We start from the raw sequence: 24,812 nt of genomic DNA on the forward strand, positions 1-24,812 counted from the left end.
CTCCTGCATGTTCCTTGCCCCCTTCCTCCCCCTGCCCTGGAGATTTGCCGCCTGCCTGCGCCGCCGTCCTCGCCCGGGGGTGAAATCGCTGCGGCGCTGGCGGGTGCGGCAGCCCTCGAGCCGAGGCACGCGCAGGTGGCAGCACCGTTTTGGCCGGATCTGAGCCGTCCGTGAGTCACACCAGCCTCTCGCTGCCGCCTGCCCCTTCCCCAGGAGCCGGGCACGGGGCGGGCTGGGTGCTGTGCCACGGCCATCCCCGGGGAGCTCCCGGGGCAGATGTCTCCTTCCAGGAAGCAGAAGCAAACTCACATTTCCTGGAGCCCGAGGCTGGCCGCGCTGGCAGAGGTGGTGCAGAAATGGGGAACAGAAATCCTCCCTCCTCCTCCTCGAGAGGCCAGCTGGTGTCACCGCGTCTCCGTCACCCCCTCCAGCGGGGCCGGTCCCTCCTCCCCGTGCTTCGCCTGGAGGAGGACGGGAACAGCGTTGATGTGATGGGGCTGTGGGAAACCGGAGAATTAGGTGGCGGACGCTGGGAGCCCATGGATGCCAGCATGCCGGGGGACTAATATTAAAAATGTACATTTTGGGGGGCACTGAACCCCCCGTGATGAGCTAGAGGGCTCTTTTGGGGAAGCATCGCCCCATGGCTCCAGGCAGTCCCGGTGGCCAGGAGCTCCGGCTCCTAGTGCCAGCCTGGCTCCGCATTAGCGCTTCCCGGCCCCACGGGCACTCCCGCCCTTGGAAGCATTTCCTTTCTGTTTCCTTCTCCTGGACTTGGCAGGAGGAGAGCATTGCCCTCATCACCTGTCTGGGAGAAGCCGGCTTCAGGTTAACGCAGGCCAAAGGCTTTGTGTGCCTTTGGAAAGCGTTTGCTGGAACTGGTTGGGCAATTCCTGGCTTTGGCTGGTGTCCCAGTGGGGATGCTGGAAGCGCAGGCTGAGTCGGGCTGGGAAGCACCGGTAGGCATCCCTGCTCCGACCCGGAGCAGCGCCAGTGAGGTCAGGCTGCACAGCGCCCGGCTGGCTTTGAGCATCTCCTGCTGAATATCCCACTACCTCTCCAGCCCCTGTTCCTGTGCTGGACCACCCTCGTGGTGAAAAAGCTTATTTTTCCATCTCTAATTGCCAGGATGCCCTTGCAGTGCAGAAAGGGACGGGGGGTGTGTGCTGGCCGGGAAGCGAGGTGCTCCCCTCTCCCCCGTGGTTCCCCTTTCCTCTGTGTGTGCAAGCAGCAGACTCGAGCTGGGTTTGCAGGATCCGTGTGCTTGTTCTCTGCCTGTCCCAAAGCTCTCCTAAAGCACTCATGCATGGATAACGGGGAACAGCGGGGGCTCCAGGAGCCTTCGATCGCCTTTGGTTTCCTCCCTGACCCCAAACACTTCCTAGCAGCACCCTGAACCCGGGGGATCTCCTTTGGACCAGGGCACGGCGCTGGTGGAGCTGCAGGAGCCCTGATTTTTGGGGTGGCTTTGTTGCTGCACGGGGGTGGAAAGGGGTGATGGGGCACCGCTGGCTGCCCATGCTCTGTCGGCGCAGCAGCGGCTCCCCATGCAGCCCTTTGCAAGGGGCTGCAGCTCCCAGCACCCACCACGCAGCACGGCTCTGCGTGTGATGCCAGGGAGTGGTGTGCCAGGAGCTCCCGAAAGCTTCACTCGGTGGCACGCTGGTCAGGAAAGGCGGCTGCCGGCTCCCTCCAGAGCCCTCCACGCCACTCAGCCACGTACATAAAAACCCCACTGCCTTGGAGGAAGCTTTGAGTGTGGAAAGCTTTGCCAGCTCCAGGGACCTGGCGTGCAGGGCTGTGGGCGAGCGCCGCGGTGGGTCAGCCCAGGCTGCCCGCATCCGCACGCCGGCGGCTCTGAAGACGTGGCCCCGTCTGTACCCAGGTCTGCTGCAGCATGGTGATGGGGCTGTGGCGATGGCCACCTTCCCTTCTCCCATCCCTTGGGGGAGAAAAAGGCTTAAAACCAAGCGCTCGGCACCAGCGAGCACAACTTGCCGCACGTCCCGCTCGCCCCGGGCAGCCGCTTGCGTTACTTCGGGGAGATAAGACCTGCAACTTTTTCTTGCCAGCCTTATGCAAGACAATGCTTATGGGGGGCCTGCCGCTGGGCTTCCCCTGCCCTCGCCCAGCTTCGGGGTGCTGCGGGTGGCACCGCAGCTGTGTGCAGCCGCTGGTGTTGGCAGAGCCGCTGCCCATCGCCCCGGCAAGCCAAAACCTGCCTGTCGAGGGGCCGGCCCCGCAACGGTGGGGAGAGCTCGAGCTCCCTGCATGGCTCCTGTGTGTGTGCTTGGTGTTTCCCAGTTTCTTGGCCAGATAAACATCCAGAACCTGCGTTTGTGCTTCTCAGGGGTTTGTTTTGGTCTTTCAAACTCCCTGATTTGACATGTCTCTTCATTTTGCATCGCTCCCGACCGTGCCTCTCCCCCGTGCTTGGGAGGGTGAATTTGGATGGTTGATTTAATTATCCTTTCCCCTTTCGTGACCCACTGGCCCCTGCTAGCTTGGGCTGTGGAGCTTTAATTAAGACGGTTTTAAATTTAATGGGAGTTGACAGGGTCGGATAGGAGGGGCTGGGACTTATGTATGTGGGGATCGTGTAGCCGGGCCCCCGTGCAGCAGCCGTGCTGCCCTCCCCTCTCCTCCGCCAGCGATTCCTTTCATCTGGGAGAGTTTTCCATCAGCCAGGAGGAGCCAGGGGAGGGCTGGGGTGCCTTAACTCAGGTGCCTTCGACATGCAGTCGCCGGGAGAAGCGGGGGTCCCGGGTGGGCATTGTGGGCACCTACCCGTGGAATTGATCCCCAGATTGGAGCCGAAAGATGAAGTGAGCATCCCTGCATCTCTCCTTTTGTTTTAGGAATCAGTGCAGGTGAGAAACGAGTGTCCTTGCGGAGGAGAAGGGCTGGAGGCGCGACCCAGGCGTGCCTTCACGGCGTCAGCCAGACGGGGAGAGGAACTGCAGCATCAAACCCTGGTTTACAAACCCCCCTTTTTCACCAGCCCTTGGGACTCGTTGCAGCGGGGCTGGTCCCAGCCTGGCAGACGTGCCTCTTGTACCGAGGAAAGCCCAAGGGCATGGGACAGGGGTCGGGAATCGCTTTTTCCGTGGGGGACGCGTTGAGCTGCTGTGTTGGGGTGGCAGGAGGGGACGGTGGGCTGAGCTGTGGCAGCGAGGCTTTCCCCAAAGCCCCAGGGGCTGTGCTGCCGTTCAGCAGCCCCCGGCCCTGGGAGAAGGCAAAACTTCAGTAGCATCCCCTGGGAGCGAGGGGGAACCGCTGGGCGTGCGTGTCTGGGGCTGCGTTTCCTACGAAAATCCAGGGAGGGAGCGGGGGACGATGCAGGGAGGGGGACGGAGGGCTGGGGTGCTGGCTGTTTGGGTACCACCCTCGCAGTGGTTACGGCAGCACCGACTGAGCAGCAATTCATCGCCCCCGGCACGGAGGCCGCCGTCTCCCCGCGGCGCGGTGCTGCGGCGCTGACCCCGCTGGCTGGGTGCCGCCATGGCGGGGGCAGCGCTGCCGCCTCTTTGTGCTGCCTGCGCGGGGGGACGGCGCGGTGCCCTCTGCCTCTTCCCTGCCTGCCTCCTACCTGGGATCTCTGTTTTTCATGGCACACCTCGTAGGTGGCTTCTGTTTGTCCAGCACGAATCTGCCCCGGCTGGACCCCGGTCCTGCTGGGAGGGGGTCGGTTGTGTGCAAAGGGGGATGGAGCAGGTCGGGGTGTGTTTGGGATCGCCGCTCTCTGCTCCTTCCCATCCCTGGTGCCTGCTGCCGTGGGCTGCAAGGCTGCTTTGTCTCGCTCGCCGTCCCGCACGCTTCATTTTTCAGTCTGGCGTGAGACAGGTGCCGTTATTAATCTCGCCGGGGCTTCGTGAGCCGGGGACGCGGCTCGGCTCCCTCCGACAGCGGGTGGGCACTGGTGCCCCGGCTCCTTGCCCACCTCTCCCCAGCACCCGCCCCATTCCCTCTGCCGCCGGTGCCGCTCAGCACCCACCCGGCTCCTTAGCAGCCCCAAGGACGGAGCCTGTTTTGCCGGAGATGTCTCCCTCCTCAAGGCTCAGTGTCTGGTGTTGGGCCCCAGCCTGTCGCGGCATTTCCCAAGGTTTCTGCTTCTGCCTCGCAGAAGCCGAACTGCTGTGTTTTGTCTGCTCCCAATCAGTGTCTTTTGTTAGTGTCTTTGAAAAGAAGATAAGATCGCTTCCCCCTCCGCCGCCAGCCCCGCTATCAGCCTGGCGCTACCACGGCCATTGTATCCTTGAGCGATCCCTGCGCAGTGGAAAACAGCCGGAGCGGGACCTGCCGGAGAGCAGCGGTTCCCCTCGCTCTTGTCTTTCCAAGAGCATCTCTGCTGTGGGGAGGTAGGGGAGAGGATCGAGCCTTTTCCTGCATCCCAACTTGCCAGTTAATTTTGGGGGGGGGAATCCCTGGGGATGCGGGTGTCAGAGGAGCGGGGATGCTGGGCAGGTCAGGCGGCATTTCCAGCGCCGGCGGGGGAGGACGGGGACGCCGCTGTCTCGCGTGCCGTGATCTGATCTGATCGGAGCTGAGTTGTGCAGCTGAGTGTGCTTCATTTTTAATTGCTTTGGAGAGGGGAGGGTGGGGGTGGCCTCTTGCTGCAGCTCCCTCCTTGCTGCGGCCTCTGCCCCGGGCAGGGTGTGCGGCTGGGCTCAGCCCTGGCACCCTCCCCTCCGGCTGCGGCTCAGCCCAGCCGTGGCCTGGCGAGGGGAACTGGGGAGCCGGGAAGACCCCAAATGCAGAACCCAGCAGCACACGGGGATGGCAGTGCTGGAGGGTGCCCAAGCCCAGCCATGGCCGTGCCGGCAATGCGCCGGCTGGGATCGCAGCCCTGCAATGGAGCTGACAGCCGGGCTGTGCCGGGCCACCAGATACCCAAACCTGGGAGCGTGAGGGATGCAAGTGCCTCCATCCGCCTGGCAGCCGCGCGGGGACCTGTCCCTTCCCCTTCGGAGGACCTTGCACCTCGCCGCCCCGGCGCATGGCTGACCCCAGGCTGAGGTGTATTTGGGTTTCCCTGGTGGCTTTTTTGGACCTATTTTGTCTAAACACGGCCATGGCCTCGCAGCGTGTGCCCAGGAGCCCCAGTGGCACAGCGTGCCCGGGCGGCGGGGACAGGGGCACCACGTGCGTACGCGGCGCAGCCTTGTTTGTATGTGCTGCAGCCTGGAGTTGAGACTGCAGCTTCCCCCACCTTCCATCCCGCTGTGCAATTATTGCCGACGAATATTAGTCAAGTACAAATTACAAACCATTCAAAGTCTTAAAGGGCTGTCAATCAGCTGCTGCTTATTATCCTAATCAAATGCACTAAAAATAGTGACAAAAGTTATTAGCAGGGGGAAGGGGAGGCCATCAAAATAAACCTGCGACGTGGCACATCCTCTGCGTGGCAGCCACCGCCCCAGGCGCCCACCCAGCGAGAGGGAGGCAGGCGGCTGCCCGGCGTTACGCCGACCCCGCCGAGGTTTGCTCGGTGGTTTCCACCATCACGCCGTGGTGTTTGCAATGTAACAAGCCCGGTGCGTGTGCCGTGGCGTGCCGTGATCTGGGTGATGCACAGGCTGAGCGGGTCGGGGCATCTGGGGCAGGGGAGGCTGCGATGGCAGCCGGCGGTGCTGGGGGAGCAGCAGCTCTTTCTCCTTTGCTGCCGTCTCTGTGCGAGCCCTCCCCTTGCTACGCCTTGGTGGCCATGGGCATGAAAGCAGGAGGCTGCGGGCTGGTCTCCCTTCCGGGCTTGCTTCCAGCAGGGTTAGATGGCAGTGCAGCAAAAACCTGCCTGCACCCCATTCCCATCCGTCTGGGATGTTCCCCCTGGATGAGATGTGAAACCTGGGCTCCAGCCGGGACAGGAGCCCGTTGGGATGCTGCTCAGGGCCGTGAAGCTGGGGGTGCCGTGGGGGCTGAATCCCCTCCGTGCTGGGCAAGCCAGAGCCCCTCGGGCGCAGCTGGAGCCTCTGCCCGGCACCGGGTGAGCAGGGCTGGCTGGAGAGAGATTTCTTTTTCAGTATGAGAGGGGGGAAGAAGGAGCAGTTCCTGCAGGATTTGGGGGCTGGAAGGGGGTGGCAGAGCCAGGCAAGTGTCCCCCCATCACACACACTTGCAGCAGGAAACTGTCCCTTTGGAAAAATTTGGCCAAACTGTGCTTTTCTGGCTGAGTCAGGGCTTGAGCAGCATGAGGTGCTCCCAGACCTCGTGCGTGGTTCATGCCGTAGCATCTGTCTGTGCTGTTGGGGATGGAGAAGGCGACTCTCATCCCTAGGGACAAGGTCCCCAGTTGGTGGCCGACCCTCCCTGCCACCAGTCCTGGCTGTCTGGAGATGGAGCGGCGGGGCTGGAAACGCTGGCGTTTCTGGAGGAACCGGCTTCGCTTCTCCCCCCAAAAATCCCTCGGCGGGCTGGGGATGCCTGTGCTGCCCTCTCACCCTGGGGCATCGCTCAGCCGCCTCCTCTCCTGTCCCCGGGTGGGTTTGATGAAGTGGAGCAGAGAATCGTCCCCTCTTCACACATGAGAGATCAGAGCGAGCCGGTGTGAGCTGCTGGAGGGATGGCGAGGAGGAGGAGGAGGAGGAGGAAGGCAGCGGCAGCCCTGGGCGCCGGACTATGGCGTGGGGAGGAGAGGGCAGCAGGGCGCGGGGACGGCGGCGGCTGCGGCGGGTGCTGACGTCCCCTCTGTCTCGCAGGCTGCGGCGGGAGCTGAGCTGACTTCACCGGCGGCCCCTCCCCACCCCGCGGCGAGGCTGTAGCCGGAAAGCGCTGGTAAGGCATCTCCGATGGCCCCGGGAGGGGGGACCAGGCTGCTTTGCTGAATGAACCCACCCGGGAAAAAGGAAACCCTCCCGACCCCCTGGGGGGAGCTCACATCTGGGGTACCGGGTGCTCTGCAACAGCCGGATTTGGCCCTTGAGCATCCGTGGGTGGGTAGGGTGCTGGGTGCAGGAGCAAAAGGCAGAACCCTCCCTTTGTCCTTCCCATCCCTTAGTGCTCCCCGCGGCACTGCCGGCCCGCAGGGGCAGAGCTGAGGCCTCGCAACTCGGCACCGTGATGGTTTGCGATTTGCCGCTGGCGCTGACCCCCCGGAGCGGAAACCAGGGGAGTTCCTGCAGGCTGCGACGTGCCCGGGGTGCTAATCCCCGCCGCAGGAAAGCTGCCTCCCTCCGTACGCCGCCTCGCATCAGTCGGAGGCGAACACCGGGAATGCTGGCAGCGCTCCAGCCCGCCGCCGCCGCACAAGCCTTGGGAGGGGAAGCCCTGCCGAAAGCCGAGGCACCGGCCGGGATGGGGAGCCCCCCCATCCCAGTAATGTTGGCTGCAAGAAGCATGGGAGCAGGGAAATATCCCGCTGGGCATCAGCTGGGCTGCCCTGGCTGGATGCTGGCGGCTCTGAGCATGCCTGCAGCCTGTTACACGTAGAAATACCGTACATTAGACATAAATACAGCATAGCTGCTGGTGGTGGGTATTTTTTGCAATCTGGCCACTGAGATGCTGTCCCACAGCTCCCAGTGATGCTGCTGGGATGTGCTGGGAGCCATCGTGACCGGGTGGTGGGTTCACCCACTTCCTTCTCTGCCCCTTGGCTGCGGGGGGGTTTCGTCGCCGGTCTCTCCCCAGACCCGAGTGCACAGCGCATTCCTGCCATCATTAATAACTCCTCTGCCAGGCTCTTGCACAACCCCCAGCACCCTCCTGGGGGAATTTGCACCCTTCCCTCGCCGGCTGCCAAGGCAGCGATGTGGGGGCTGCAGGGGATTTCTCAGACCCCCCCCTCCTCCCTGGGGCGGGTGGGGAACGTCATCCCCGGGGCGGCCGCAGGGCTAAAGCCGCACGGTTACGTTGGCTGAGTTACCTGGGACTCAGGTCCTGGGGATGGTGTGAGGCTGCCAGTGCCTCTGGGCACGTTTTGGAGTTGCCAACCTACGTTTTGCACTAGCCAAAATGAAACTAGTGTGTGCAGGTGTTTAGGTGCAAAGGTGTTTGCAACAAAAGAGCTTGGAGCGGGGGCTCGCTGCTCTGCAGCCCCTTCCCCAGAGGACCGCAGGCTTGTGCCGCCGCCGCCTCCTCCGCTCCCACCTTCGGCTCCTGCAGCAAAGCCCCCTGGCTGGATTGGGCCCCGTCAGGGCAGCGCGTCCCGTGAGCAGCGCAGACCCAGCAGAGCCCTTGCCGAGGAGGGTTAGCCCCCAGGCACAAGCTGGGAGCTTGTGACGTGTGTTGGAGAGCTCTCCCTCCCCAAAACCACTGTGCGAGGAGGGGTGAACTCCCCGTCCACGGCGTCCCTGGCCAGGACATGCCTGGAAGATGCACGTCCTGTGCCCGCGGGCTAACGGGTGTGAAGGCGAGGACCCCCCCTGCTTTGGGGACACTGGGGAAGTGCCTGGGGGATCCACTCTCCCCTTTCTGTGCTCTGCTCCTGGCTAATCTCTAGGCATATTGACTATTTTATACTCTGATTTTTCTCAGCACGCTGATAAATCAGTTGCCCACCCAGGCTGGCAGCCCCGTGGGGTGCGCTCGGGGGACGCGTGTGTCCCCGAAGTGCTGCTAAATCCGCCTCCCCGGCCGGGGTGTTTTCCTGCCTGGGGAAGTGCCGCTTCCAGGGGAAACTCTGAGCGGCTCTGCCCCTTGCTCACGGTCGCGTGGGCAGTCACAAGCCGCGCGGTCAGAGCCCCGCCGTGCCCCCGCTTTCCTCCCCGCGCTGCCGCTGCCATCCTGGGAGCACCAGCGGGTGCCGGAGCCCCGGGCGGAGGTGAGCGAAGGGCTGGCCGGGGGGCCGGGGAGGTTCGCTTTCCTTAGCGGTGGGGGCTTTTTCTCGTTGTTTCTAAGGTCCTGCTTTCCCCCGCAGTTCTGCTTTAGCATCTTCTGCACCAGGCTTTTAAAAGCGCATTTATTTACGGGACAGACCTCCTCCCCTTCGCCAGGGGCTCTGCCTCCCGATTGCTGTCGGTGACAATTTGCAAGTGCAAAGTTTATATTTGACTTTCCTTTGCTCCGAGGCCCCCAAAGCGCAGCACAGATATGCATGGGCCGAGTCCCGTGGCAGATAGAGGCATCGGTCCCTCCTCATCACCTGCACACGTAGGAGGAGGGACGGCTCCGCTCCTCGCCGGAGCGGCTGCCATAGCCGTACCCAGCCCAAAAAATCAGTTTATTCCGATTCCCAAACCCTGGCAGGGTCTGATCCTGCCGGCAGGGTTGCAGCTGAAGCAAACTTGCATGGAAGTGGGACAGGGGATGTTGCTGGTCATCTGTGCAATTTGGGAGCTGGAAAATGGTAGATGGAAGTGGGGAAATAAGCCCTGATCGTCAAGCAAAGCCCTCACCATGGGGAGGGGAGCTGGGAGAGGAGCAGAGCTTGTGCCAGGCACCCCTAAACTTCCCCGCGGCAGGAGCCAGGGGGCTCTGCCCCACCGACACTGGGGCTGTGCAAGCTGCTGGAGCTGCTTGTCCTGCTCGTGGGGGCTCGGCCCGAGCTTCTGTCAAAAGCTGGGTAAGAAAAACGGTCTGTTGGGTGAGGCTGAGCCCTCGGCAAAGCCTCGCAGGCGGCTGCATCCAGGTTCCCCTCCGGTCCGCACCCCGCAGACAGCGGCTGCCTCCTCTGCTCCTCCCCTGCTAGCTTTTTTATCAGAGATATTCTCCTCCCCAGTTGCTCCACCTCCCTTTTCCCTCCTGCCATGCGTGATCTAGCCTAAATATTTCCATCCATAGCTTCAGGACACTGCTGGATATCCTGCCATCTTTGGAGACTGCGAATAATTCCCTTCCTTCATTTATATCATTACCTTGAAGGTATTTATAGAGCATGATCTTCAGTGGAAAGGAAGGCATGACTATATATAAAGCCGAGATCCCTTGGTCTTTAGCTGCTAACTGCCTGGAACTGGTCCTGATTTAAACTTTTCTCCCATTTGCCACACATTTTGGACTTCACAGGAACATCCTCAGCATTTAAATCCCCATCCTGAGCAAGGAGAGTGATGCAGCTACAGGTTCTCCAAATTTCTGCTGTCGGAATAATCCAAACTCATGAATATTTGTCTATGTCTTGTCTTCTCCTGTCCATGCCCTGGTAGAAACCCTCGTGTAGGAGGAAATGCGGTACGGAGCGCTGAGCTACACCCCATGGCGGGCGCCTGGCCCCGGGGCATCCGCAGTCGCCCTCGCGAGCACTGGTCCAGGCTCCGTGCTTGGCATCCTCGCTCCGCAATCCCGCGCCTGAGCGTGCTTCCCTCCGTGCCCAAAGCAGCCCTGCTCCCGGCGTTTCGCTGGCTGCTGCGGCGAGGCGGGATGTGGCTCGGCGTTAATGAGGGGCGATGCTATCCCAGGGCAAGGGCAGGATGGCCAGACTTTCCGGCAGCTGATGCTTGAAAAGACTCCGGAGGTTGTTTCGTTTCCTAGTGGGCAGGCGTCTGTTGCGCAAGCCCTGGGAAGCAGCTTAATAATAATAATAATAATGATAATAATAATGATGATGATGATGATGATAATAATAATAAAAGAAGCCCTCTGCATGTGTGTCTGTCTCCTCCAGCCCGGGACCATGGGGAGCAGCAAGAGCAAACCCAAAGACCCCAGCCAGCGCCGGCGCAGCCTGGAGCCCACCGACAACGCCCACCACGGGGGCTACCCGGCTTCGCAGACGCCCAGCAAGGCGGCCGCTCCTGACGCCCATCGCACCCCCAGCCGCTCTTTCGGGACCATGGCCCCCGAGTCCAAGCTCTTCGGAGGCTTCAACACCTCCGACACGGTCACCTCGCCGCAGCGTGCCGGGGCGCTGGCTGGTCGGTGTGGGCTGGGGCTTGGCGGGGTGGGGGGGTTTTATCGATGGGGTCTTCGTGGGTTTGGTTCCAGCTTCTTCTTCTGATGATGGGGTCTCTTGCTTTTGAGGGACTCTGTCTTTCAGCTGGAGGGGGAGCAGATCTGTGTCTTATGGCCGGTGGGAGGATGTGGGGAGAGGAGGGTCCCCAGCGAGGGGCACCCAGCGCCGTGCCGCGGTAGCGCTGGTGGCTGTGCCTGTCCTGAGTGGTTTCTGTCACAGGTGGAGTCACCACCTTCGTGGCCCTCTACGACTACGAGTCCCGGACCGAAACAGACTTGTCCTTCAAGAAAGGAGAGCGCCTGCAAATCGTCAATAACACGTGAGTGTCCCTGTCCCTGCCGCCAAACCCACATGGGTGAGCTGCCACCTTCGTCCCTCCTGCGCAGCCCCCAAGCCCAGCTCTCCCCGGGGGTGGGTGCTCGAGGAGGGATGCTCTGGGTGATCACTGCCTGATGCCAGCGGTGCCGCCCTTCGAGCCGCTCTGCCGAGATGCACACGGACACAGCGACTTGTCCGAGGACGCCAGCGCTGGAGGCGATCATTTGCCTGCTCCCACATCCTCCTGGCCCTGTTGCTGGTCACCGCTGCCTTGCAGCCTTGTCACCAAGCCACCTCCTCCGCTTGCTGGCCAGTCCGTGCCCTCTAACGCGGGGCCGTGTCCCCGCCGGTCCCCTGTCCCCATCAGCGCTCAGCTCCCTCTCGTTTGCCTGGAGACATCTCCTCCACTTCACGGGTGCTTTCCCCTGTGCTTGCACGGTGTCTCTGATCTCAGCTTCTCTCTTGACTCTTTTTTCTCTCCTCTGTGCCATGCTGTCGTTTAGGAGAAAAGTGGACGTCAGGTGTGTATTGCAGATTATTACTATTATTATTGTTAATGATCTTAAATGATAAAAGCCCGTCTGCTGCCCACGTTAGGGTGAGGTTGGGTGGAGCAGGGCTAGGAGGAGAGGGTTGCCCGATGGTTTTGCAGTTGGTTGGGTTTGTCCTTCCTGAGCGACCGGGGCGGAGCGCGGAGCCCCTTCCCGTGCCGGACACGGCTCCATCCAGAGCTGTGTCTGCACCCCGGAGCTCTGAACCTGGCCCCTTTCCTTGTCTGTGCCTGGCACCCCTCTGCAGTCCCTTTTCAGTTGGCTCTCTGCTCCCTCCTGGCCTTTTTTGCATTTATTTTTGCATTTTTTAATTTTATTTTTATTTTTTGTGAGTGGCTCAGGGGACTCAAACGCTTCCTTAGGGGTCTGGTTCCTGCTTGTTTGCTTTCCGTGCTGGTCGTAGCAGCGCACCCATCGCTTGCCGCGTGGAGCAGGGCAGCGTGACGAGCTGGAGGATGCTCCTAAACATGCTCCTACATTAAACCCACGTGTGGTCTGTCCTGACGCACAGCATGCGTGGTCTGCAGCATCCTTTGGCTGTGCTGCTGGAGCCCTGGCTGGCAGAGCCGCTGTCCCTAGCGCTGCCGTGGGGTCCCCGGGGTCCGCAGCTCCCGCTGGCCCCTCCGCTGCTGCCTTCCAACCTGGGCACCCAAAACAGCTTTGCAAAGGGTGGAAAGACGAGGGAACGTCCCGGGGCTGATATTTCTCCTGCAAGGGTCAGGCAGTGTTGCATAAACGCATCTTCAATCTGATCCTTGTTCTCCTTGTTCCAGCGCTGTTTGTTAATGGTGATTCATTTAATCCATGAAGCGCAGGATGTGCAGGGCTTCGACGCTGCAGGAAAAACCTGAATTTGGGGGGTTTGGTGCTTCTTACTTTCACAGCCTCAGCAGCTTACTAGCCCCAGGCTTGGGTTCTGGTTTGCGCTGTTACGAAGTGAGCTCTGCCCGTTGGGGGTCCAGATTGGACCCATATGTGAGGGTTTTTTCTTTGTGCCTTATAGCACTTCTGGGGTTTCCGTACTCCTTTTCCTCCGCTGCTGTTTGTGAAAGGCTCGGTCAGAGGGAAGAGTCCGTCTGTGATGAGCTCTGCAGCATCCTGGGGAGCAAAAGGGCTTTTTTTTGGCGATGCAGCCCATCGGTGGAGGGTGCAGGATCCAGCTACCGACCTTCCCGGTGTCCACTGCGGCTGCGTGGGTGGGATGTCCACAGGGAGAGAGGCGGTGGAGAAGGCTGCGCAGTTTGTGCAGTGCTCGGGGGGGTAAATCTCTCTCTCATTGAGTGCCCAGAGATGCTCGGACGGTCCGGGAGCAGCTCGGGCTGCTGCGCTTTGGGGACAGCAGAAGGCAGGCGTGCGATGTCCCCTTCCTCTGGGCTCCCTGGGAGGGCATGGTCGGTGCCCCGGGGCTGTGGGGAGGGTGCTGGGGTGCACAGTCGGTGCCCTGGGAAGGGCTGGCAGGTCCTGGGCACAGTGGGAGCCCACGGCCCCGGGGCCAACCGGCCACCAGCGGCTTTGCAGGGTGGCTGCGGGTTTCGGCTGCTCTAACAGGGCTGGGGTTGCGCAGGGCGAGAGGGGAAGCCTCCACGTCGCCCACCTCGCTGCTCCCGCGTCCCGGCAAAGCCCAGGCTGTCTGCGGTGACCCTCGGCCTCCCGGTCGGGCCAAATCCATCCACCCCAGTGCAGAAAGGCTCTCGTGGTACCATTGCCAGCAGGAGGAGGTCTCCTCCCAGCCAGCTGGCAACCAGCAAGGATGTGGTGGGGTATTTTGGGTAAGATTGTGCAGGGAATTGTTGAAATGCTTTGTTTTGATGATGATGATTATTATTATTTTTTTCCCCGCTGAGACATTTTTGGAATAGTTTGTTTTTGCCGAATTCCCAGCTTGCAACCCAAGCTGGAATAAAGCCACAAGTCAAAAGCTGGGCGTTTTTCAAGCAGATGTTTTCTCCGCTCCCGTGGGAAAGGAGCCCAACCAGCCTCCTGTCCCCTTCGGAGCCACCCCAGTAAAGGTGACTGGGGCAGCAGCTTGGGCTGGGGAGCCCAAGCTACCTGCCACAAGACGCTCTGGGACTGGGAGAAGTTAAAATACTGGCCGGGGTTGCTGCAAGGCTGGGGATGGGCTCCAGGTGGGCAGCAGAGCCTGGCTGTGTGGTTGGGAGGAGATGCCCTGAGGGTCCCCACTTCCCCCCACCACTGGCACCAGTGCAGGGAGCCAGGGGCCATGTCCGGCTTCTCCCGGCTGCTTCGAAGCATCGCTGGTTTAGCTGGGACAAGCAAAAGTCACAAGCTGCTGGTGTGTCTGGAGTGCGGATGGAGGTTTACATGTCTGCAGGGGTCAGGGATGGGTCTGGATGTGGTCTGATGGGTCTTTTAGTGGTGACTGAGGTTACTAAGGTTTTTCTGTAAAGTGTTTGCGGAGGTCGTCCTGCCAAGTTCTCGCATCCTTGCGGTGCTGTTCCCACGAATCTGCAGTTTTCCCATAGCCTCGTCTCCCTCGTGGTCGGGATAAATTAGGTGACTCCGTCTTTGATGGGTGAGAAGATGCAGGTGGCGGGAGGAAGCCCTGCTGTCTGCGGGGAGGGGGAAGCCGCCTCCCGCCGTCCTGTTCTTCTCTATTTATTGTCCTTTCCTGCCCCGGCCCGTGCAGCTCCTGGGGACGTGCCTGGGGCTGGAGGGATGGTGGGTCAGCCCCGGGTTTTTGGGGAGAGCACGGGGGCTCCCGCAGGGCAGAGCCGTGCTGGGGGCCGTGGGGCCAGCACAGGGGGTGCGTGTGGCTCCGCGCCAGCCGCGCTCGCGGTCGTGCAGGCGCAGCCCTTGCTGCGGCTGCGGGGAAGCTCGCGGTCGGGGGCTGCAGCCGTGCAGCCTGCCCATCCTGGGGCCGTGAGCGGGGCACCCGCGCTGGATGGAGCCCGCTGCATCCAGCTGGGCATCGCTGCGGGGCAGGTCTCACCCCCCCTGCCCAAACCTCAGCCCCGTCCTGTTGCTTTTCTGCAGCCTGTGTTTAACAAACTGTCTGGGGTTTTCCTGGTGCTTTTTCTAATCACTGCCATCATTTTATTGCTTTTCGCCATTTCCCCTCCTTCCCCCTTGCCTGTCGCTCCCCGCTGCCCGGCTGCCTTGGGTCCCCAATGCCCCTCAACCTCCAGCCAGACCCCGTTCGCATTCAGGTGGCTCTGAAGGTAATTTGGCTCGCTGGCTGCCCTGCCTGATTTAATTTTAAAGCATCCCGTATGTGGATGGGTGGCCCCAATAACGAGAGCTTGCCCAAACAGAGCCACGGGCAGGGGCTGGCAGCAGGAGCCCTCCTGGCCGGGGTCCGGCGGCGGGGCTGGGGGCTGCGGGGGCTGCACCCCTTCCCGGCGGGGCTCTGCGCTGGCTCATCCTCCCCGGCCCCGGTGCCGGCGGGCGGGAGAGGGGCCGGCCGGGGGGGGCTTCTGGCTTCACACTGAGTGTGTTTTGGTTCTCTTGCAGGGAAGGTGACTGGTGGCTGGCTCATTCCCTCACTACAGGACAGACGGGCTACATCCCCAGTAACTATGTCGCGCCCTCAGACTCCATCCAGGCTGAAGAGTAATTGCCATCTTTTAGACAGTTTAAAGACGAGCGATAGCAAACGCACCCTGAGCGCTCCTCCCTCCCCCTGCCCCTCTCCTGGGCAAAGCCTGCAAGGCCTCCGGGTTTTTCCTTCTTGTTATTTTTCCCCTTTGGATTTGCAAACCCCTTAAGTGTTTTCCAGCCTTTCTTTAAGGCCCATAAAGTGCGGAGGTGCGGCGTGCTTGCGCGGTGGAGGGCTGAGCGGTGGCGTAGCAGGGGCCGTGGTGGACCTGATGCTTTTGGTCTGGTTTTTACTCTTCCGCATGGACACGCATCCGTGCGTGAGGATGCTGCCGGCTCCGCCTGTGCGGATCAGGCTGAGCGCAGAGGCGGCCGTCACACGGGGAGAGCAGGCAGGGGCAAAGCCGGCCCTAAGTCCCAGAGCAGGAGGTGCCAGCTACGTCCCTGCAGCCTGTCCCCAGCCAGCGGCACAGTGTCCCCCCCCCCCAGCAAGAGCTTGGGGGGCTTGAGGGGTCCCCAGAGCCCCTCATTTGGGGAGGCTTTTGGAGCGAAGGCGTTTCGTGGTCTGTGGTACAGGGTTGCTCCTTGGGTGATGCTCAGCCCAGGCTGTATGGGGGCACGGTGCACCCCGGGGTGCCCGAGCCCGGAGACGCAGCCCGTGGTCTCCGAAACCTGCAGCGGGGGGGGCCGGGGCTGAGCCCCCTGCTTGGACAGGCCACGGAGGGTGAGTGCCGGGCACTGAGCCGCTGCCTTGCTCTTGCAGGTGGTATTTTGGGAAGATCACTCGCCGGGAGTCCGAGCGGCTGCTGCTCAACCCCGAAAACCCCCGAGGGACCTTTCTGGTCCGGGAGAGCGAGACCACGAAAGGTGAGTGGGGCTGGGGGGGGCCAGCCTGGGCGAGCCCCTCTGGGGGGGGCATCCACACGGGGACCCCGGTCCCCTCGGTCACTCTGCGCGGTCCTGGTTCCCCCAGCTTAGGCACACAGGGAGGGAGAAGGAGAAAAGGGTGGCACCTTGTAGGCAGGAGCCAATGTTGGGGTCGCTGAGCCATGCCCCTCAGCACGGGCAGCCTCCTGGGGTCTCCCCTGCTGGTGCTGGTCCCCAGGGAGCCGGTGCTGACGCACCGTTAAATCACCGGTGACATCTCTATGCCGAACGCACCATTACACCAACAAGCCTCCCCCGCCATGGCGGGACACGGACGCTTCTCCCCGTGCTGCTCGACCCACTTCAAAGAGATGGTTCAGCTCACGGCAGGGTGGGAGCTGGGTGCCCCCCCAGCTCTGGCAGGACCACCAGGCAGGATGCTCTTTTTCCTGTTTTTCTTTTTTTTTTTTACACCCCAAGTAGATGTTTTTTGGTTTTTTCCTGGTCCCTATATAGTGGTGAAATCTTGAACGTGTGCTTCCTGGGCAACCAGGCAGAGGTAGTGATGAATCTTTAGGTCCTCCTTTCAAGTCTAACGACTCTTTGTACTTGTTTTGTGCCTCCCAAAAGTGCGAGTTGTGATCTTCACGGTTCGGCTGCCTGAGGATGCTATTTCTTACCTGGAAATGTGGTTTAGTTTGCCTCCAGATGCACCTTTGGGAAAAGCTCCTTGATGTGCCTTTCTGTTTTGATGCCTTGAACTTGCCACTATTTATTTTATTCTGGTGGAAACAGCTCGTTCAAGCAGCAGCATAAATCTTCCTTTCTGTTACTTGTGGCCCCGGCAGCGCGGTGTTGCTCTTGTGTGGGCAGAGCAGAGACAAGCTGCCAAAGCGATGCCCACGGTGGGATTTCTGGAGGAGGACATCGGGCCCACCAGCCCCTTGGCTCCCCTCTGAGATGCCGAGATGTTGGGGTGGTGGGTCAGCAGCTCCCCCCAGCCTGCCTCCCGTCCGCTCCTCTCCCCTGCGTCGGTGTCCCCTCTTCGCCGTCAGAGCCGTGTTCATCCCTGTGCCCGGGGGGCTGCTCGCCCTCCCGCCCGCTGGGCCCCCCCAAACCCAGTGGGGTCTCTTCCTCAGTGCCAGCTGAGGGGGCACGGCCTGTCCCCGCGGTGCTGGCCCCTCTGAGCCGCGGTGGCCCCCATGTCCCGGCCGAGAGCAGCGGTGCTGTGTGCCACGTGTTGCTGGAGAGGAGGACCCGGCAGGGCTGGGGGGGCTGGAGGGGGTGATGCCCCTTGTTAGCACATCCCGTGGGGGTGCTGAGCCGGCTCTCGGCTGCCGGGGCTGGAGGAGCAGCGGGGATCCCCCGTGCCCAGATGACTGACCCGACAGCTGCCTTCTTCTGTGGTGGGGGGTCCCCCAGAGACCCCCCCACCTCCGCACCGGCCCAGCTGGTGGCAAGGCTTGGCAGAGCTGCCATGCAAACGGGGGCAGCGGGGGGCTGTGATGGCGTGGCTGTAGCCGTGGGTACGTGCCATCCCTCCCTGCCATGAGGTGCCAGCTCGTGCAGCCAGGAGCTGCTCCCCATCCTCTGCTTTTGGGTGAAAGCAGCAGCCTGCATGCCCAATCCTGCTCCCCCATGCCCACCCCCGGGCGGGACCCCACGGGGAGCACCCGTCTGTGGCGCATCACCCCCCCAACCCCTCGGTCCTGCCCGCAGGTGCCTACTGCCTCTCCGTCTCTGACTTCGACAACGCCAAGGGGCTCAACGTGAAGCACTACAAGATCCGCAAGCTGGACAGTGGCGGCTTCTACATCACCTCCCGCACCCAGTTCAACAGCCTGCAGCAGCTGGTGGCCTATTACTCCAGTGGGTAGCCACGTGGGGTCCCCTTGGGGTCTGGGTGACACCCTGGGTGCTGTGCCTGTCCTTGCTGCAGGATGGGTGCTGCTGGGAAGCCAGTGCGGGGCTGGGGGACCCCAAACCAGTTGGGGGTGACCCTGGTGAAAAGCTGCTTGGGTTTTAGGGAAGAGGGTGAGGGTTTGGGTACGGGTCCCCGAGGTGTTTTGCAGGGAAGATGTGGGGTAAAGACATCACGTGCCTAAATGCCCTAGCGTCACCCTGGTGTTGTCCCCTCCTGTGCTAGAACACGCCGATGGCTTGTGCCACCGTCTCACCAACGTCTGCCCCACTTCTAAGCCCCAGACCCAAGGCCTCGCCAAGGATGCCTGGGAAATCCCCCGGGAATCACTGCGGCTGGAGGTCAAGCTGGGGCAGGGCTGCTTCGGAGAGGTGTGGATGGGTAAGGACGGCTCCCGCCCCGCTGTCCCCCCCCCCGTGTCACCACCTGCATCCACTCCCCAGCCGCCTGCAGGTGCCCGGAGCCTGCAGTGGGGTGGGGGAGCAGGCAAGGGACACGGCCCCCTGCCCTGTACTTGTGTCCTGAGCAGCGTCTCCTGTGCCGCAGGGACCTGGAACGGCACCACCCGGGTGGCGATCAAGACACTGAAGCCCGGCACCATGTCCCCGGAGGCCTTCCTGCAGGAAGCCCAGGTCATGAAGAAGCTCCGGCACGAGAAGCTGGTTCAGCTCTACGCCGTGGTTTCGGAGGAGCCCATTTACATCGTCACCGAGTACATGAGCAAGGGTGAGCGCGGGAGGGATGCCGGGGGGGCGGCCGAGGGGCTCTGCTCCTCTGGGTTGCTATGACCATGGTCTTCCTCGCAGGGAGCCTCCTGGACTTCCTGAAGGGTGAGATGGGCAAGTACCTGCGGCTGCCCCAGCTCGTGGATATGGCGGCTCAGGTGGGTTTGTGCATCCCCAGGCCTCCCGCATCCTCTTCCGAGGGCGCTGGCTTCCCAAGCACCTCACTGGGCTGTCGTGGCTGTTGCCTGTCGGGTGGTGGGGTGCTCCGCAGCCTCGCTCGGCTCGGGTTGGGTGCCGCTGTCCCCGCTGGGTGCTCAGCCCAAAGCTGGGCTGCGGTCGGGGACCATCATTTTGCCCATTCCCATCGCTGCCGGCTCTCCCTGGCCAGCAAACCTGCGTCTGCGTGGGTTTTTTTGAGCAACCGGCTGCTCCTGCACCCACACGGGTTGGGTCCCGTTGGCTCCCGCTGTGGCGGGACCCTCGTGTCACCCTGCCAGCCTCGGTGCCCCATGTCCTGGTCCCTGCAGATCGCATCTGGCATGGCTTACGTGGAGAGGATGAACTATGTCCACCGGGACCTGCGGGCAGCCAACATCCTCGTGGGGGAGAACCTGGTGTGCAAAGTGGCTGACTTCGGCTTGGCGCGCCTCATCGAGGACAACGAGTACACCGCTCGGCAAGGTGCGTGCCCGGGGCTGCCGGCACCGTGCCCAGGCAGGTGGCACCGGAGCGATGGCCACTCTGTGGTCCCCAGTCCCCATGGGCGTGCGTTGCATCTCAAGCCAGCACATGGCCCTGGCTGCGCCGGGGTCCTGGAAGCACCCGCAGCCCCTGTGCCCTCGGGCACCGTGGGGCCGGGAGCAGCCCCTCACCCTGCCTCTCCATCCAGGCGCGAAGTTCCCCATCAAGTGGACGGCCCCAGAAGCTGCTCTGTACGGCAGGTTTACCATCAAGTCGGACGTCTGGTCCTTCGGCATCCTCTTGACCGAGCTGACCACCAAGGGCAGAGTGCCGTACCCAGGTGAGGGCTGGCACCCGCTGGCAGAAACCCCGTCCCCACCCTGGTGCCCCGATGCCAGCCGCCCTCGCCCAGCGCTCGCCCCTGGGGCCCCGTGGCCCTCAGAGCCATCTTTGCGGAGGAGCAAACTGATGCAAAGTTTCTCCTGGGATTTGGGCAGGGAGGGCGGGCTCGGGGGTAAGTTGCCCCTGCCCAGGTTGGATCCTGCCCTGCTGGGGCAGGGCGAGCAGCACCCGGCCGGGATGCAGGGTCACAGCTGCCCCATCCCGCTCTCTCCTCCGAGCAAGGTGACAGGCTGGTGGGGACAAGTGCTGTTGGGCTGGGGGTCCCTCTTTCCCTGGGTCAAGTCACTGGGGTTGCCTGTAAGGCTTGTGCCAGCGCGATGCCCTCAGCATCCCCTCCGGGAAGGGTGCGGTGCAGGATCTGGCCCGTCCCTCACTCGGCACCGTCTCTCTGGCCGCATGCAGGGATGGTGAACCGGGAGGTGCTGGACCAGGTGGAGCGGGGGTACCGCATGCCCTGCCCGCCCGAGTGCCCCGAGTCCCTGCACGACCTCATGTGCCAGTGCTGGCGGAAGGACCCGGAGGAGCGACCCACCTTCGAGTACCTGCAGGCTTTCCTGGAGGACTACTTCACCTCGACAGAGCCCCAGTACCAGCCCGGCGAGAACCTATAGACCCGGAGCTCCTCCTGGCACCAGGGACGCTGCCGTCCTCGCCGCAGGGCGCCGAGGGCTGGCCTCCCCGCCCAGGGGCCGGTTTTTTGTGGAGCAGCCCCAGAGCGGGACGGGGCATCGTCTCCGGATGCAGCCAGGGGAGGTGCTGGGTTCCCCCATCGCTCATTAAGACTTCTGGCCTGTGTTTAACGAAGCAGCACCGCCCCGCTGGCGAGAGGAGCCTGTGGGTGACGGCAGAGCCAGCTCGGGAGGGCCAGTGGAGCATCTCCCGCTGAGAGACTTGGCTTTCGGGAGACCATTTCCCCCCCAGCAGCTCTGGGGTGAGCCCAGGGGAATTGGGGGACAGTACCACCCCACCTCGGACACACAGCCCCTTTCTAAATCAGCACAAATTTCCCTGCCCCTTCGCCCTCCCCGCCATCCCCCCCTCGGCTCCGGTTCTCCCAAGGGCGCTGGCAGAGACATTTTGCCACAGGGAAGGCACAATCCCTGGCTGATTCGGACGGGGCGACGCGCCGGGGCGGTGGTGCCGGCGTGGGATGGCAGCGGAACGCTGGTGGTCCCCCTTCCTCGGGCATCCCTCTGGCCTCGCTGCGGCCTCGCTGGCTAGCGGGCACCGGGAGCATGGAATGTGGCTGCTCATGGCTCTGGTGACTGACCCCGTCCCGTGGGAGCACCCGGGCGCACGTTCAAGTCTTCCAGCTGCGTCTGTCCCCGCAAGGCACCCCTCTTGTCTCTCCGTGGCACCGGGGGGGTGCCGGCAGAGCCCTCGCCCTGCCTGCGGCCAGCCCTGCTGCCCCGGCTGTGCTTTCTCCCACCGCGCACTCCTGGTCTTCCAGCTGGCCCCCTGGGACGTGCACCACAGCCCCCCCAGCCGCCCCCTTCCCGGCTCCGCCGCCAGCTCTCCCACCGGCAGAGTCCCCCAGGCTGGCCCTGCCACCAAATCTGGTGCCACCACGGAGCTTGGGTGCATGGCACGTGAGGCTGTTCAGGGTGTGGGAGTGTTTTGGGGGAAATACTCCTCTTTCACGGATGTTTTTGTCCACCCGCTACTTTTTTAGCTACCTTCCCCCCACCCCTCACATCTCAACTGCCGGGCTGCAGTCCCCATGCGGTGGGAGCATCCCCAGCCATGGGCCATCATCCTGGAGGAGAGTCCTGGGAAGCGCTGTGCCGCACGGGAGACATTTGCATCCTCATCTCCCCCCTGCTCACTCCCAAAGGCCTCAGCCGTGTTTCGTCGGTGGGTGGCTATCCGTGCCCAGTTTTGCCCCCGCGCCCATCGCATGGCGGCACCCAGCCCCTGCGTTCTCCCACCCAGCACCTGCTTGTACATAGCCCTGGAGCGGTCCCGGCGCCCTCCCAAACATTGACTTAATTGCATGTGTTGGTTTTTTCCCCCTCCTGCGGCTGTACCCAGCTGGAAACACTTCGCCATGGTGGCTCGCGAGGCTTCGCTCCCTCACCTCTCAGGTCCCGGGCACCCGCGCTCAGAAAGACCTGGGGGCTCTTCAGATGCTCTCCTGGACCAGGGGTGGGATGGGGGCTCGAGGGGGTGCTGCTGGCAGGGGTGCTGTGGGGCGGGGGTGCTGGCACGCACCGGTGGGAAGGACCCGGAGAGGCTTTGCCCACCTCTCGGTCCTCGGGCGGTGGGTTTTCTTTGCCTCCCCATGGCTTGTGGGATGGGGTTTCCCTCTGGCACAGTCTCCTTGCAGGCAGCAGACCCAAACCACCTCTCGCCAGCTCCCGCCATGGTGCTGGTGTCCCATGAAAGCCGGGTGGGAGCAGAGCGTGGGTTGGGGGGCGGCCGAAACCCTCTCCCCAAACCTCTGCCGGTGCAGGGCCCAGGCACGCCGCTGCCTCCCGCTCGTTCCCACAGTTCCCCGGCCGCTTATTTGTGAACCAAGTGCTCCCTTGGTTGGTTGGTGGCTCCTTTTTAATGAGTGAAGCCTTCAAAATCAGCTTGAATGGGCTCTTCAGCGATGTGGAGACACCCTGCCTTTGCTGGCTTGGAGAACAGCGACTGGTTTAATGGATTTTTTTTTTAATCATTTTGGGAGTCGGAGCCTTTTCTCCCCCCCTTCCTAGCAGATTTGCTGTGCCTGCATTTCTGCGTTTGGGCAGGGAGTCTCCAAACCTCGATGTTCTGAGTCTTTCCATGTTTGCATCCCCGGGACGGGCGGCTGCCGCATCCCTGTGGGTGCTGCCAGAGAAGCCCGGTCCGAGGGGTGCCCTGTGCCATAGCTCTGCCTAAATTATACAAAATCCCCATCCCTGGGAGAAACCTCTTAAAACTGTAACGTGCGGAAGCCAGATTTGATCTGAAAGCTGGGGAGAGAGAAGGCAAGAGCACATGTTAAGGTTGTCACAGCACGTACAGGGTCTTGCATGAGCGCAGCGGGACGGGAACGGGCTTAACCCGGCGGTTTCATTTTCTGGCTCTTCCCGGCAAGCGGCAGAGCAGGAACGCACCCTCGGCACAAGGAACACCCTGGGCTGGCTTAATTCCCCGTGGCTTTTGGCAAGCTCTGATGAAGGAGACGTGCTGGGGACATTTCAGGGCAGAAGACAGTAAAGCGATCCTGGAGGAGCCTCCCTGCAGGGCGCTGGGGCTGTGTGGCTGCGTGTCCCTGTGTCCGTCCGTGTTTCTGTGCAGCAGTTTCGGTGGGACCCAGCATCTCCGGACTCGCCGCTGCAGCCGGCACGACCTGCGGATCGAGAGCCTCTCCTCTATCACCATTGTCGTCTGCCAATTTGTTTTTTAAGCCAATAAACTCTAGAGGGGAATCCCCACCTAAGGATGCTCTTTGGCTTCCCCGGGTCAGTAACACCCTACAAGTTTCGCTCCTCTGCTGTTATCATTTTTTTAAACAGTGTTTTGTAAGATCTCTAACCGACTATGCAGAGAACATGTGGATCTGTGTCTCTCTCTCCCCAGCTTCCCTCTCCCCCACCTGCCTTTTTCAGTGTTGAAGTAAAATATTTAGCCTTTTTTTTTTTTTTTTTTTTGGATAATAATAAAACTTTGGAAAAAAACCTGAAAGGTCCAGCTTTGTGGGTGGTGGGGGGTGGAGATGCTTTGAAACTCTAATGTTGATGTAAATACTTTGCAATTTGATAATTAAATACAAACAGACCTCACAAAAAAAAGTGTAGCTCATGTATGAGAGGACTTCTTAGCATCCCCATTACAGGAGTCGGTGGGTCCTGGAGGAACGCCCATGTGTGGGTCCTGGTGCTTCAGAGGCTTTTTCTGCCTGATGCTTCTGGGATCTGGTGCCACTTCTGTCCTGCTGGAGCCATTCCTCTGTCCCCACATGGGCTCGTGGTCCAGCGCAGCCCCAGCGCCTGCTCCTGCAAGAGGAGCCTCATCCATCACGTCCCTCCTGCTCCGAGGGCCAGGGCCAGCCGGTGGGCGGTGGGCGAGCTCCCTGTGCCCGGACCACTCCAGCGGGGAAGCACTGCCATGGTGGGTGCAGAATCAGGCCAACATGCTCCGAGCTGAGCTGGGATGCAGCCTGCATCGCCGGTGGGATCCCAACTGCAGCCATCAAGGCTGCGCAGAGGGCTGTGGCACGCACCACTGGCACGGGGTCTTAGCCACGAGGGACCCCCAGGGACCCTCTGCTGCATCCATCGCTGCTTCCCAGCCTCTGCATGCTGGGATGTGCGGGTCCCTGCCCGCACACAGGGAGCGCTGGTCCCCGCGGGGCTGCGAGTCACACGGTGACCCTGCTGCACGTCGATCTGGCCAAAGCCAGGGCCAGCAGGGCTGCTCCAAGGAGACCTGACTGCCAACCCCCCTCGGCTGGGTTGGGGGGGACAGGACGGGGACAGCCCTCCCTTCAGCAGAATCTGCTTCATCAGCAACTGCAAGAAGCAGACCTGCTTTGTTAAGATAATTAGCGGGTGCTGATTGGGATCCCTCACTCGGTGATTAAGTAATTGATATATAGCACGGCGCTGGGGGGAGCAGGCCCTCTGAAAGCAGGGTGGCTGCTGCTGCTGCTCCTTCTCCCTCACCACCATGGTCTGGGGTGGCTTTAGTGCCCCGAGCCCCCAGGTCTGGCTGCTCGGCGCTGGCGTGCGGCTGCTCCCTCCTCCTCGGGCTGGTAAGTGACTCAGTCTTATCACCCTAAATGTTTAATGCTTCATGTTTTGCTTCTCTTTAAAGCAATTAAGTGATTGAGGGATTCTCTCTCGTCAGCAAGTTCCTCGGTCTGTGCGCGATGGGTGGGCTGGCGAGGTCACCCCTGGCTCCTCCAGCCCTCGGCTTTGCCCCTTCGGCATCGCCGCTTGGGAGCGGGGCGGCCGCGGGGAGGGCGTGCGGAGGAGGAGGCGGCAGGGTGC

General features: G+C 62.1%; 1 protein-coding gene across 2 annotated transcripts in view; it reads left to right on the plus strand.

The window, feature by feature from the left end:
• Nucleotides 1-24,644, plus strand: part of SRC (SRC proto-oncogene, non-receptor tyrosine kinase) — a 33,721-nt gene extending 9,077 nt beyond the window's left edge. The window contains exons 2-13 of one of the 2 annotated variants that reach the window (XM_075166364.1): nt 6,699-6,774; nt 10,515-10,793; nt 11,051-11,150; nt 15,172-15,270; nt 16,019-16,122; nt 17,842-17,991; nt 18,269-18,424; nt 18,590-18,769; nt 18,850-18,926; nt 19,296-19,449; nt 19,658-19,789; nt 20,254-24,644. In XM_075166364.1, coding sequence (XP_075022465.1) covers nt 10,523-10,793; nt 11,051-11,150; nt 15,172-15,270; nt 16,019-16,122; nt 17,842-17,991; nt 18,269-18,424; nt 18,590-18,769; nt 18,850-18,926; nt 19,296-19,449; nt 19,658-19,789; nt 20,254-20,462 — 1,632 coding nt within the window. In that variant the 5' untranslated portion in view covers nt 6,699-6,774; nt 10,515-10,522 and the 3' untranslated portion in view covers nt 20,463-24,644. The remainder of the gene's footprint in view (nt 1-6,698; nt 6,775-10,514; nt 10,794-11,050; nt 11,151-15,171; nt 15,271-16,018; nt 16,123-17,841; nt 17,992-18,268; nt 18,425-18,589; nt 18,770-18,849; nt 18,927-19,295; nt 19,450-19,657; nt 19,790-20,253) is intronic. The other variant, XM_075166365.1, reaches the window with a different exon arrangement.
• Nucleotides 24,645-24,812: the final 168 nt, after the last annotated feature.

The sequence above is a fragment of the Calonectris borealis genome, chromosome 17, assembly GCF_964195595.1.
Source record: "Calonectris borealis chromosome 17, bCalBor7.hap1.2, whole genome shotgun sequence".
NCBI lineage: Eukaryota > Metazoa > Chordata > Aves > Procellariiformes > Procellariidae > Calonectris > Calonectris borealis.